The sequence below is a fragment of the Diorhabda carinulata genome, chromosome 2, assembly GCF_026250575.1.
Source record: "Diorhabda carinulata isolate Delta chromosome 2, icDioCari1.1, whole genome shotgun sequence".
Taxonomy (NCBI): Eukaryota; Metazoa; Arthropoda; class Insecta; order Coleoptera; family Chrysomelidae; genus Diorhabda; species Diorhabda carinulata.
This window is the reverse complement of record NC_079461.1, coordinates 1,200,990-1,215,207: the sequence shown is the minus strand read 5'-3', so window position 1 is coordinate 1,215,207 and position 14,218 is coordinate 1,200,990. Positions and strand designations below refer to the sequence as shown.

Genomic DNA, 14,218 nt, shown 5'->3' with positions numbered 1-14,218 from the left:
AGGAGAGGAGGTGAAAAAGTGTCCACCTGTAAAAGGCAAATACATAAACAGTGAATACACGTAATTTATTTATTGAAAGTTGCACCAATTCTAGAAAGAAACAGCACTGGGCTAAGGGAGTAGATAAATATAACGGTGGAAGAAGAAATTTAATGGAACACTATAACGTAATTTTTTTGTATTTCATTTTAATATGAAAAAGGAATTTTATTTAAATTGAAGTTTCCTATTACTTCGTCCTAGGTTATATCCTGCTGGTAAATCCACCACTGGTGAAGGATTAAGGACTAAGGATGGTAATTTTACTGGTGTTTAAAATATAAAAACAAGATTTTCCTTTTATTTTGTTAAATTTTTTATTTAAAAATCAAACGAACACTTATATATTACAAACTATCATTTATTTTTCGACAATTACAATAATTATAACAACGCTAATGTTTTTATATCATCTAGATAGATACAAGCTCTATTTACAAGGATATTTATTGCGCCACATCAAAAATCAATATAACAAAATTACATAAATAATTTTTTTTAAATTTCATATTGTGTCGTGAGTATATTCCTCAAAAATTTATTTGGAAAGTGGCTGGAAAATAGATCAAAAAAATTTCACACATTCCGATTGAATAAAAATACATTTGAACTATTAAAACATAATAAACCACTTTTAAGGTCGAATTTAAATAATTATTGAACATATTTTATAAATAAAACTAAAGATTTTGTCAATTTCATGGATATCTAAAGGTACATTTGAACTACTGGCATCTCATTTACACTGTATATTTGGGAAACTATCGATATTAAGTACATTTGAACTATTAAAACAATCTATAAGGTCAAATTGAAATAACGAATAAACAAATTTTATAAATTTAATTGATATTTAAAGATACATTTGAATTAATTTATCTCATCGGTATAATTTATTGTAAACGAAATAAAACTTAAGATTTTGTCAATTTCATGGATGTTTAAAGATACATTTGAACTACTAGCATCTCATTTTTAGTGTATACACAGAAAATATGAAACTGTATCGACCTAAATATAAATTTGATCTACTGTACATCATTTTATCGAAAGTTAGATTTGAACTATTCATTTTATCACCATCATACATGCAGAATGATTCAAATTATACAGATATACAATATCCGAATGTACATTTGAACTATTAAAACATAATGAACCAGCTGCAACATATTTTATAAATTTAATAGATATATTTGAACTAATTTATGCCATCTGCATTATTTATGTGTAAACGAAATAAAACTAGACAAAATATGAAACTTTATGGATTGAAAGATAAATTTGAACTATTGTACATTATCTCATCGAAAGTCATATTTCAATTATTCATTGAAACTATACAGATATATGGTGGTACATTTATACTACTGGCATCATATGTGTTGTTGAGGATCGAACTGTACGAATTTTATCAATTGAATTGATCTGAAGGTACATTTGAACTCCTGAATATGTGAAGAAATGAAAAATAAATAATTTCTAGAGCGGAATAACAGAAGGAAGAAAATAAAATTCACCATTATTGCAATAATTTTCTATCTTGAAAATATAAAATCACAGCCATATTTTGAGAAATCTACCCGATGATCGGAAATTTAGTTATACAATTTTTTAAATGTAATTTATTAGACGTTAAAAAAATTTTTGTGAACTTGTAACTGTTGTTCTTCGCAAATTCAATATTATTTACAATTTAAAATTCCATTTTTGTCGTAAACCAAATTAATAGAATCACATTTCGAACAGTAGCTCACCTAAAAACGATTCCGCACCAAACGAACTAACATTACCGCTCGATAAACTGGTCCAGCTTTCCGAATCGCTATCCTCATTATCATCCCCATCGTCGTTGTCGTCATCATTGTTATCGTCGTTGTTATCATTATTATCGCCGTCTAAAGAAAAAAAAATAGTTAAAAATATAGTTAATTTGAGCTACAGTTATTTTTCACCATCATTATCGGAATCGTTATCGTCACTTCCTTCAAGATCGTCTTCTTCTTCATCGTCTTCTTCCTGAAAAGACAAAAAAACAAATAAACAACCGTATCAAAAAAATAGCAAATATATAGGGTGACTCATTTATTAATATCAAACTCAGTACCTGTTCGTCTTCGTAATCTCGTCTTCTTCCTACGTCATACACTCGAACAACTGATTCTTGTACGGAATTGTACATCCCTTGATTTTCTACTATCGATATCTGTGTATCAAAACGACTACACGCCAAATCGTAAATGCTTTTTTTAACATCAAACGTGGCTGGAAAAAATATTTAGAAGAGCTGAATTAGTGTTATATGAACAGTTATCCGAAGGTACATTTGAACTACTGGCATTTTATTTTCATCATATGTGAATAGTTATGAAATAGTATCGAACTTGGAATGGAACTAGGCTGAATAGGATAAAGGAAGTAGCTTCAAGAAGAAAAACAACATTGAAATGAAAAAATGGATAAGATAAACGACAATAACTATGAAAAATAAAGAAGAATATAAATGAAGATAATCATAACTATAACAGATACAATTTTAAATAGCCGGAATATTTCAGGTTTCGATCGAAGACATCTTGTTTGAGCCGCAATAAAATTTGAATTCGATTCAATTTAATAAACACCCTAAAGACACCATTAAACAGAATTATATTGAATTGAGATTTAAATCAATTAAAAAATAATAGTATTCACAGGGTCACTATAGTGTTATATCAATTATCTGAAGGTACATATGAACTATTGGCATTTTATTTTCATCATTGTTTAAACCCCAATAAAATTTATATTCGATTCATTTTAGTAGACAGACTAAAGATGCTATTAAAAATAGTAATATTGAAAGAGGATCTCAGACGAAATTGAAGAGAAAAATAATATTGGAAGAGCTAAATTAGTGAAATATCATCTGAACAGTTATCGTACGGTACATTTGACCTATTGGCAAAGCTATGATGAACAGGATGTGATAAGAAGAAAGAAAAACAGATGAAATGACATTGAGAAATAGAAAAAAATAAAACTAAAGATTATCAAGAACAAAATATGACAAATCAGCGAATCTTAGAACAAAAACGAAAAAAAAATTGAACAACTTACTTATACTAGAATAATCGATGGCATCTACAGTCTTGAAGCTAGTATCGAACGTCGAGTCTCCATCATCCATTTCCTGTTCCAAAGATATTGCGTATATCGCTGTATTCAATGGAGAAAACGTTATGGAACACTGGTTCAAAATTGGTACTGTTTTTAAAAGGTGGAATGTTCTTATATCCCATACTTCAGTATTTGACACTATCTAAATAAAAAAACCCACATAAAAATACATTGAATAATAAATATGAAAATAAAACAAATTTTGGGGATTTTAGAATGATTTGATAGAAAATAACAAACAATCCAAAGTCTGTACCAACAATGGAACAAATGAATACAACTAATTGCCCTGTAATCTTCTATGGTGCAAAAATATAATGAAAAAGTTTTATTAATGACTCAAAAATGGTATCTTGCAACACTTACCTCTAAACCGTTCGGATGGAAGACTCCGCTTTGTGTTTGATTCAATTTATCCAATTTATGGATCGCTTTTCCTGACGCTACGTCAAATAGAACACCATCGGACAACACCAACTCATCGTTATAACTAAAAGTAGCTTTATTTTTCGTATATTGATTTGTTATTCTCGGCGTTAATCTGGCTATTGACTGGCCTGTATTTATATCGTAAATCTGAAATATTATAATAGAGATTTTACCAATGGAACGGATATCTAAAGATACATTTGAACTACTGTACACTGTCAACATGCATAAAGTGGTTCAGATGAACTCCTACGATCAACAGGAAACTTTACAGGGATTGAAAGTTGAAGTTACATTTGAACTACTGTATATTATCTGCAGTTTTGATTCATAAAGTGTTGCTGGTGAAATTCTAGGGTTCACAAGAGACTTGCCGGGAATTTGACAAATTTGTATCGTTATATTTCATATTGAAACTATTGGAAATGAGCTAGAAATGCACTAAATTAAATGTGGTTTATGAGGAAAAACGTTTGGGAATATTAGGACTTCATCAAACGTGTATAAATGAGTAAATTATCCCAATAGGATTGATATTTGAAGGTACATTTCACCTACTGTATATTATTTGCATTTTTTATTCATAAAATGGTCGAGATGTACCCCTAGGGTCTACAGGAGACTAAATTGAATGTGTTCTATGAAGAAAAATGTTTGGGAATGTTTTGCTTTCATCTAATGTATAGAAAAAGTCTATATAATTGTTTAAAGGTAGTTTGGTAGTTCAAATGTACCACCGGCATTTCATTTATCATTTAATAGATATCTAAAGATACATTTGAGTATATGCGAAGAAAAATAAGAATTAGAATAATAGAGAGTGAATGAAATAAAAGAAGAAAATGGTAAAGGAAACAACTGGGAAGTTTGCTAAAAGAAAAAATGCAATAATTTCAGCAAATAAATATCAGTAACAATGAAAAACAGAGCTGGAAAGAACCTTTAATAAATTGTTCTTACTGTCGCTATTTCTCCTTTAGTTCCTATAACTTTTTCTTGAGTAACTTTACCGAATTCAACGTGTTCTTCTTCGTCGAAGGGCATCCTGAAATAGAAATTATTTATTATGAAAACCGAAGTAAATTCGAAGTGATATCGACTAACTTCATTTGGAAACCCTTCAAATTCCACAAAGCCGAAACGGGTTTACCCCAAGTTGAACTTGTTAATAAAAAGTCGCCCGTCCTGTTCGGTTCCAAGTGTACTATATAATTGTCATGGGCGGTAAACATACTAACTTCTGTCCCTTTATGTAAATTGAAAAGGTGGATTTCTCCATTGTAGTCTCCAACTGCCAGCATTTTATCCCCCGGCTGAAAAAAATAGATCCTTCAATACATTTACTCTAAAATAAAATAGTTTTCTACTATATTATAGAAAACAGTGAAAAGTTTCGTATCGCTATTGTTTTTTAAAATGTATAAGTACCTTGAGGTCCAATTGAACTACTGGTATCTCTTTTCCATCATATATATACAAGTGAAACAATATATTATACCATATTGATAATTACCTGAAGATATATTTGAACTACTATGTATATGGCTTATCTAATATGTTCAAATAATGAAATCGTACAAATTTCAACAATTGTATTTATATATTGGGTTAGATTAGAAAAAATTGAACTGGGCTCATTTTATTAATTGTATAGATACCTGAAGGTACACTTGAGCTACTAGTGTGTCGTTTTCATTATATGTATAAAAGTGAAATCATAAATTGCACCATATTGATAGATATCTTAGGATACATTTGAACTACTACGACGGATGCTCATCTAATTTATATGTTAAGGTAGATTTGAGCAACTTTTTCTCATATTTGTAGAAGAAAATGATTTGTATTGATTTAATGAATAAGATAGATACCTGAAGGTACATTTTAACAACAAGTATTAATTTTTCAGAATTAAAAAATTGAAAACTAAACATTTTGAACGGAGAAGCGTCTACAAATATAAGAAACTATTAAGAAAACATTTTTTTTTATAACGAATAAATGATTTACCAAAAATTTCACGCAAGTGAAGAAACCTTCATCTGTGGAAGATCTGATCGTTTGTACTGGACAAAATCTTGAATGAACGAATTTTCTATCCATAGTTTTCGATTGATATCCGATTTGTTTCCTGGCACTTCTCATAACGTAATTGTTCGCAGTTGTTATTCTAGGTTTCGGATCAGGACATTTATGAGGACTAAAATAAAAATTGAACAGAATCAAAATTGTTTTCCACTTTCAACTACTACTTACATAAATAAATTGAATTGCGGACATGTAGCCATGGGATTTTTACATAAAGCATGTTGGTTGGTTAGATACTCCGTTATAATGGAATCTAAAGTAACCCTGGGTTGTTCGGAAGAAGGGGATATGTCATCATGGATAGCAGTTTGTCCTAACCAAACGTGGGGTTCCCCGGAGATTTGTTTTTGTAACCGGGAGTTGTGTGACGGGGTAGTAGGTAGAATTTGATGTTTTCTAAAATAAAAAAAAAATTGAACGACTTTTTTTTAACAATATGGTATATACTAACTTGATAATTTTGATTGCCGTAGATGAACTTGGAGTACCATTAACTGAAGTAGAAGTTTCAGACGGCGGTAGAGATTTAGGCGACGAAAACGATAACCTAACCTAAAAATTAAAACAAACAGATCATTTAAATGGTGATAAGTGAGAATATATATTTACCCCTCTGGAAGGTGTAAAAGTTGAAGAATATCTAAACCTAGTAGGATGTTGATTACCAACTGATGTAATAGCGTGACTTAAATTTGCTTCTTTAACTAACGCACTAGCGGTCTCAGTAAAATTTTTCTGAACCAAATGATGATGAATTAATTGTAGAAGTTGCCTATCGTTGAATTGTATTTTTGTTTGTGCCACTACGCTTGCCTTAAAAAAATATTTGTTTCAATTTACTGAATCGATGACAAAATTATTATTTTTTTAAAATTACCCGATGAATATTTGCCAAAGAAGCTTCTAAATTTGTATCGGTGTGTTTTCCTTTACCGGATAGGAGTTCCAGAAGTTCCAAAGCGTATTTTTGGAACAAAACATGTTCTTGACGTTTTTCTTGTAGTATAGGGTCTCTCATAAGATCTTAAAAAATATACAGTACATAATCACAATTAAATTAACAATTTTTACCAATAAAGTTGATTTTATTTCTAAATAATGTAGCATTTGATACAAATAAAGCTCAACAAAATTAATTTTTTCATTAGCATTAATAAATTAGTCTCAAGTTGTTAATATTAAATGATACAGGGTGCAATGACATTTCGTTAAAGATTTTTATATACAAGTGACCTTATCTTTCAAAATACCCTGTATAATCGCAACAACTCATATTTATAGAATGACCTATTAGAAAAAACCAGAACTTTGGAATGTTGTAACCTTATCAAATATACAGAATATTAATTATTAATTGAATAAATACTGAAGGTACATTTGAACTACTGCTATCTATATTAGTTGAAGAACTCCTCTTAGTGTTAGTAAACTATGAAATATTAGGTTGATCAAATTGTAAATTATTTATTGATTTACGAAAATCCTTTGACAAAATTGATGTTCTACACATTGATATATCAAATACCTTCGATTATCTCTATAAATACAATAAATACTCACTTTGTAATTGCCCGCTGGTAAACAATGGTAACTTCGACACGATCTGTCTGACTGTTTCAGACCTAGCTAGACCGGCTAAAGCTTTACAAGCCAAAGTTCTTATACAATCAGCATCCGTTATGGGAGTCTTCACTTGCATAAGTTGCAAAAGTACCATAATACCGCTATTAGATCGAACGCAATCCCATACTTTCTGTATCAGATCCTCTGAACTTTTATATTTCAATTTTTTATTCGGCGAATTGGTGGAATTGGTCGAAAATCTACCGACCGAACCTCCAACCTGTAAAATCGCGTTTTTAATAATCCGAATAAAATGGAATAAGCGAAACTCACCCTACTAATTGGGGCGCACACACAATTACCGATTACTCTTAATGCAGCTTTTTGCACATCGGCATCAGCTACAATTTCACCTTCGGCTGCTCCCAGGATTATGTTGATACCTGATGGACAAATAAAAAAATGTCTATTGTATTTATAAATGACAAAATGAAAAATTAAACGTACCAACGGTCAAAGTTTCTTCTGGCAAATCGACTCTATCGCAAAATAACAATTGTACTTTGGGCATAACGCAAGAAATAGCCAGTACATCCAGCGCACTTCGAACAGTTTCAGCTCTACCGCTGTAATTCCATTCATAAGCGAACGCTATTATTTTCAGTAGCAGCGTTATACCTCCTAGTTTGAGGAGATGATCTATAGGCGCCCAATGACTGCGATAAGGCATATTCTGAAACAACATATCGATTTGTTGTTGTATTTCCTCGGGTCCCGACGATTTGCAAGCCTTGTAAGCCGGTTGAACCGGTAATAATGGCGCTGGTCTTTCGTTTGGTCTCAACTGGGATCTTCTAATAGATTCCACCTTTAAATATAAATGGGTTTCTAGATATCGTCGATACGCCACGCAAACGTGTCTTATTATTTGTCTATAAGCCCCTTCTTGTTCTTCGTTCATTTGTCCTGTATCGGAATCCGGTAATAAAATAGGCAACGTTGCAATCTAAAAACACATTAACACCATTACAAAAATATTCGCAATTATAAGGGTCCTTTCTAACTAGTGAACTATGGAAGACTCAAGACTTCAGGATGGGTCCAGCAACCAATGTCTTATGGAAAGTTTAAAAAACTAGTGAATCATGGATAGCTGAAAGATCTAGTGACCTACCAAAGACTCAAAGAACCGTTAAGAGAGGCACAAAGAACCACTAACTCATGTAAAGCTCTGGGAACCAATCACCTATAGAAAGTTCAAAGAACTTGTGACCTCTGAAAGGCTTAGAAAACCACTGACTTATGGATAACTTCAAGAAACAATGACTTACGGAAGGCTTAAAGATCTAGTCACTTTTGGAAGGCCCAAAATACCAGTGAACTATGGAAAGCTTCAAGAACCAATAATTTATGAAATAAACAGTGAACTATGGAAGACTCGAAAAAGCAGTAGCTTAGAAGACTCAAAGAGTCGGTGACCTGTGAAAGACTCACTGGTTTATGGAAAGCTCCAAGAACCACTGAATTATGGAAAACTCAAAGAAACAGTGTCCTATGGATGATTCAAAGAGCCGGTGACTTATGAAAGGCACCAAGAACCGGTGTAGGGGTAGTAGATATGGTGATTAGAGAATACTTACGACGTTATGAAGTTTTCTAAGACCGTCTTGAGCATCAAATTCTTCTAGGATCACTTTAAATTGAAAAGTTAAGCTGAAGAACATAATCGATTGGCATCTACCGGAATCGTGGGCACATTCCAATAACCATAAGGCGTATCTGGAAATTTTAACAATTTATTGAGTGGAATATTATAAAAAAAAATTGGATAACTTACTTTACAAGACCGCTAACTATGTATTTTGACGAAAGACAAACTCTTTCCATCGCTTCTTCACAGAATCCTAAATAATAGAAGCACATGGATACTCCGGTTGCGGCTATAGAAGGTCTAGGGATTTCTAAAAGTACCTCTAAACCTTTACACTGTATAAATTCGATGGAAAATTTCTTGTGGCACAACAAAGCCGCGAGGTATTTCAGAGCTTCGAAGGCTAATCTGGCTTCTTTGGTAACTCTAACGTTAACGTAACACAAAATCAATTCCAAGGCATCGTGTTCAAATACGTGACTGAGATATTCTTGATGGTCACCCATAGCTGTCAAATATCTGTTAAAAAAAATGGAGTAAACAATAGGAACTATCAAAAATGTTGTTAGAACTACCTTATTATTAGAATCTGTCTGGTAGCTATGGTCGGTGGGAAAATTTGAACTGTACCTATCACGAAACTTTCCAATTCGGCCCAAGAAGAGTTACTGGTTTCGGAAAATAAAGTGTTGGATTTCTGCGGGCTGCCGAGGTATACCGAATCCGGTAATGGGGTTTCAGGTGGGTCTAAACGTTGTCGTTTCTTAACCGGGGTGGATTCGGATTCTGTTAACTGTTAAATGAAAAAAAATCAAAATATAAATATTTTTAAAAAAATGTGTATTTACCTCTAAAATATCGTTTCTTAATGACGTTTGGACTTCGACATGTTTTTTTCTTTTCCTTTCGTTCTCTTGTTCCTATAATTTTAATTCATTGTTATTAAGTGTATAATATCGTAATGAAAACCTACCGTTGAATCTAAATATGTCGAAGGACTTTCTCCATGTGAGTTTTCTGAACAAAAAATACCATTTTCTTTACCTTAAACAAACAATACTATCATACCACTAATATGACTTAAAACAGTAAAATTTTCTAAAAAAATTAAGCCTATCTCACATGTGTATCAAAATCAGATTTAAATCTACTGTTTTTGGTAACATTTGTGCTGAAAAGACTTAAGCTGCTCAATTTACATTAGATTTAAGAAGTCCTACCCCTCATTGAGAGTATTGGCAACCTTGTAGACAAAAATCTGTTCTCTTTAATGATATGTGAGTTCAAGAACCAAGCGTTTAGTAAAGTTTTAGTTTATGTGACCTCAAATATTATAGATTTTTAAGATCATAGCAATTTTCCTTAGCTAATTCCCTTTAAAATCAAATTTATTTGGAGGTTATGTCACTTAGATCCTTTTTACTTGGAGGAATGAGTCTTTACTATGTAGTTGTGGGTTAGTTGGGACGTTTTTCAACATTTTTTCTTAATAAAACTCAATATTCTTATTATTTAACAACTATATGTTTATTTAATTCTTGTTTTTTGCACCACGCAACGCAAAACTGAGCAGGAACTCTTAAGCCTTGTTTTACCTGTTAAATTTAATATTTGAGAGGTGTGCAGGTGGAAAAAACAAAAAAATTAAATACATACATTTCAGATAAAAACAAGAAATTCAAAAATATGATCAATTATTCATTTATAGAAAGGTTTTTTCATATTTTGGGGTTTTAGAGTTATCTAAATTTCAGATAAATTTAGTTTCTATATTCAAAAAGGACTTCAAACTTATCTAAGGAACTTACAAGGATACTTTGAGGTATCGGATAATCTATAAGAAGAAATAGAAGTGGAGTGCAGCAACATGTTGGAATTTAATGCTTAAATTTAGTATGTCAAAAAATATAAAGTTATGAACCCTGATTCCTGTATAATCCTTGTTTTATATTGAGCTCTTGTATGCTACGTATTCCCAAATTACCTCAAAGCCCACATAACACGGTTAATTTCCATCTGTTTAATCTTTTCACTGCTAATATTGTTTTATCGATAATTTCTTAAAATCCCTTAGAATACATTTATGGACATAGCAGTCAAATGTTAAAAATCCTGCACCCCACTTTAGGGGTGTTTCCCAACATTTTCATGTCCTATCCAAGACCTTCTAAAATTATTATGACTCCCTATGTGAGATATACTTACTTTTTAATATTAAAAAATTGTTTTATTCAATTGAGAATTTGAAATGGTAGGTTTTAAGAAAAATTCAGACAATTTTAATAAAAATTTTTTTGTACAAAAATTTAATATTTTAAAATTAGTGAGATCCTTGCCGCACAGAAATTTTATGTTCCAATTTGGTCAGCTCCAGTCTCGAATCTCCATATTCTTTTATATCCAGACGATTTTTTTACCAGTAAATCATTTACAGCACTAAATATGAAATTGGAAACGGTAACAATAATTTTGGATAAATTTTGGTATTTGATATCTGTTTCCTCACAAAACCACACCATCACTCCTTTTATATTAAACAAAATTTTAGCTGACACATAATTTTGTATTTCTGCGACTTCTTCTTGAAACTGCATATTAGTTATATCAGACAAATCAACTAATTTTAGTTGCAACAATCCGCGAGCTTCTTTTTTTGCATCGGATCACAAATTTCTAACAAGTCTCATCAGCTTGAAGGTTTTTTATTCAAATATAAACAAATGCGTTGTTTAGCGAGATTTTAAAGCATCTGGGGATCCACTTAGAGCCTACCGTCTACTGCAGGGAAATTAACTTGATTATGCTAACAATTCAATTGATATTTTCAATTTTTGGACCAAAATCTAGCATTTCAATTAAATGTCCCAAAGCAAAAGGATTAAACTCGTGTCAAGTCCTCCCCAAACCTATTAAAATGGGATAAATAACACTGGAAAACCTTCATTGTGCTGAGTATAAGAAGGTGTAGCAGTTATAAGGTTAATATTGTTTTTTAATTTTTATAAAATTAGCTATAACTATACCTATATAAATAACCTATAAAATTGTTATTATACAAGTAAATATACAATTTACAATCAAATAAAAACCATTTTTTAACAATGATTAAAAAAAACTGAGTATAACAAATTTTGATAAAACTTACTTCTTCTTGTATTAAATGGTGGTGGAGATTTGATAATTCCCTCTGCCCGATACGGTGGTGATCTAATTGAAGTCAAATGGGCAAATGGCCTTGTGATATTGGTGGTATTAACAAATTCAGAACTGTTCTTCAACCTCCTAAGCCGTTGTAATAACAATGGTACTAATCTGCCATTTTGTTCCCTAAATCTCGCTGCTATCTCAGGTATCTCCATTGCAGCTCCTAAAAGTCCAGTGGCATAACTCTGAAGGGGTTCTATAGAATTTGTAACCCATTTCATCAAACGTAAAATTAAAGCGTCAGATTCAGGCTAAAAAATTATATGGTTAGATAAATAATGAATTGTATATAAGTGTATTTACCTGAAAAACTACAGTTGTATCTAGACCAGGCATTATATCGAGCATTAATCTACAAGCTGCAATATTTAGTTGATCTATATCTTTACCAGTTATACCACTTCTCGAATAGAATGTATCTCTAAGGTAATCATTAATAAGCTAGAAACAAGTTGTATGTGAAGAAATGTTACTAAAAAATTAAATTATACATACCTTGCTAGTGAAATTATCTTTCTTGAAAATAGCTTTTAAAATTTGACCTAAAATACACTGTGGATCTGTTCGTGAAGGATGACGTTCATCGAAAGGATCAGGATCCATTTTTAAATAATTTTCAGTTTCTACTTCCACGATTTCTGCTAATCTAAAACAAAAAGAAATCAATAAATATTAAATTAATCGATGTATATAACACAAATATATCGTATATTTTGATATTTTTTTCACCTGGTAAGAGTTGGTACTGGATCATAATTTGGTTGATTTTGTTCATCCTCCCATTTTCTTATAATTGAAGAAAGTTCACTTATAACAGATGTGTTATTAGTATTTGATGCCATATTTTAATTATTTTTCTAGTAACAAAAGCATGAGGTAGTTTAGCATAACCTAACTTTATAAGGAGATTCTGTTTTTAAATAATTATAATTAAAACATTAACAATAAAAATGACTGACAAGATAATAGGATACGTGAAGATAATCCAGAAAACTTTTTAACTTTATTGAATAAACTAAATTAATGAAAAAATATAAAAAAATTACAATTGCACTTCTTCATATACATATATAAATTTTTAGCAAGATGAAAGTAAATTCTAAATGGCTGCCAACACTATTTTCCCAAACTGTAAAACTGGATTAGGGGTATAATGAGTTATAAGAAATAATTACGATATTAGACAATACCAATTTTTTTTAATACAAACATTAAAACGTCGTTAACACTGCCAAACTACAACAGCGAACTATTTATTTTGAGGAACTACTTTTTGTTAGGTAGGAAAATTTTCGGAAATTTTTAACGGTTGCCTAAATTGATTTTCACTCTTAATGTTGGCAAGATTTGACAAACATTTTCATGTTAAGTCAATAAAACGCCGCTGTGAATATATTATTTTCTAATAGTGTATATTTTTGATCAATTTATTAACAACAAATACGAAAATGAGCGGAGACGGTAATCAATCGGAGCAATTTGACACGTTATTTTTATCAATCGCACAGCATCATCCACAAGGACCGACACAGGTAAAACTTTTTCCAAAACCTAACCTCTAAATATAATAAAATATCGTAGCTTCTAGATACATTTGTTAGCTTCTTGAGTAGAAAAACTGACTTTTTCACTGGAGCACAAGAAGGAGAATGGGAAAAGGTAAGTTATATCGCTAAAGTAAAAAACCGTGTTTAATTGGAATATATTTAGTTGGTTATGAACACGTTCAAAAAGTACGAAAAATCGAGTCGCGAACAATACGAAGAAAAACTAAAAGAGAAACGCGAACAAGAAGCTAGGAAAAAAGCAGCTGCTGCTAAAAAAGCGGAATCCGAAGCGGTCAAACCAGCTCAAATTACAGAAATAACTGATGAAGAAGCAGAAAGACTTCAAGCGGAAATAGACGCTAATAAAAATACTCCTAGTTGTCCTTCTGATGAATCAGAAACTACTTCGACTCCTAAGAAGATTGAAAATGACGAAGATGCTTCTGAAAATGGCAAATTAATGCCTAATAAAGGAAATGGCTGTGATCTAGAGAACTATTCATGGACACAGAATTTAGGAGATGTCGAGGTAAGTACA

General features: G+C 31.3%; 2 protein-coding genes across 3 annotated transcripts in view; one reads left to right on the top strand and one right to left on the bottom strand.

The window, feature by feature from the left end:
- Positions 1 to 379: 379 nt before the first annotated feature.
- LOC130890837 (DDB1- and CUL4-associated factor 1) lies at positions 380 to 13,393 on the bottom strand. 2 transcript variants are annotated; one of them, XM_057795205.1, is made up of 25 exons: positions 12,863 to 13,393; positions 12,629 to 12,779; positions 12,437 to 12,574; positions 12,075 to 12,384; positions 9,903 to 9,973; positions 9,778 to 9,849; positions 9,505 to 9,722; positions 9,116 to 9,448; positions 8,919 to 9,057; positions 7,786 to 8,284; positions 7,612 to 7,721; positions 7,276 to 7,558; positions 6,593 to 6,738; positions 6,325 to 6,528; positions 6,167 to 6,267; positions 5,884 to 6,111; positions 5,638 to 5,827; positions 4,732 to 4,940; positions 4,588 to 4,672; positions 3,565 to 3,774; positions 3,139 to 3,340; positions 2,147 to 2,304; positions 1,995 to 2,058; positions 1,797 to 1,937; positions 380 to 1,487 (listed from the first exon to the last, which is right to left on the bottom strand). In XM_057795205.1, the coding sequence occupies exons 1-25, from the start codon at positions 12,973 to 12,975 to the stop codon at positions 1,402 to 1,404; spliced, it is 4,461 nt and encodes a 1,486-aa protein (XP_057651188.1). In that variant the 5' UTR covers positions 12,976 to 13,393; the 3' UTR covers positions 380 to 1,401. The 2 variants fall into 2 exon arrangements, with proteins under 2 accessions (XP_057651188.1, XP_057651189.1); XM_057795206.1 differs by having other exon boundaries at positions 380 to 592.
- Positions 13,394 to 13,474: 81 nt separating this feature from the next.
- Positions 13,475 to 14,218, top strand: part of LOC130890838 (nuclear migration protein nudC) — a 62,341-nt gene continuing 61,597 nt past the window's right edge. The window contains exons 1-3 of the mRNA XM_057795207.1: positions 13,475 to 13,665; positions 13,715 to 13,792; positions 13,844 to 14,209. Of these exons, the coding sequence (XP_057651190.1) occupies positions 13,582 to 13,665; positions 13,715 to 13,792; positions 13,844 to 14,209 (528 nt within the window). The 5' untranslated portion in view covers positions 13,475 to 13,581. The remainder of the gene's footprint in view (positions 13,666 to 13,714; positions 13,793 to 13,843; positions 14,210 to 14,218) is intronic.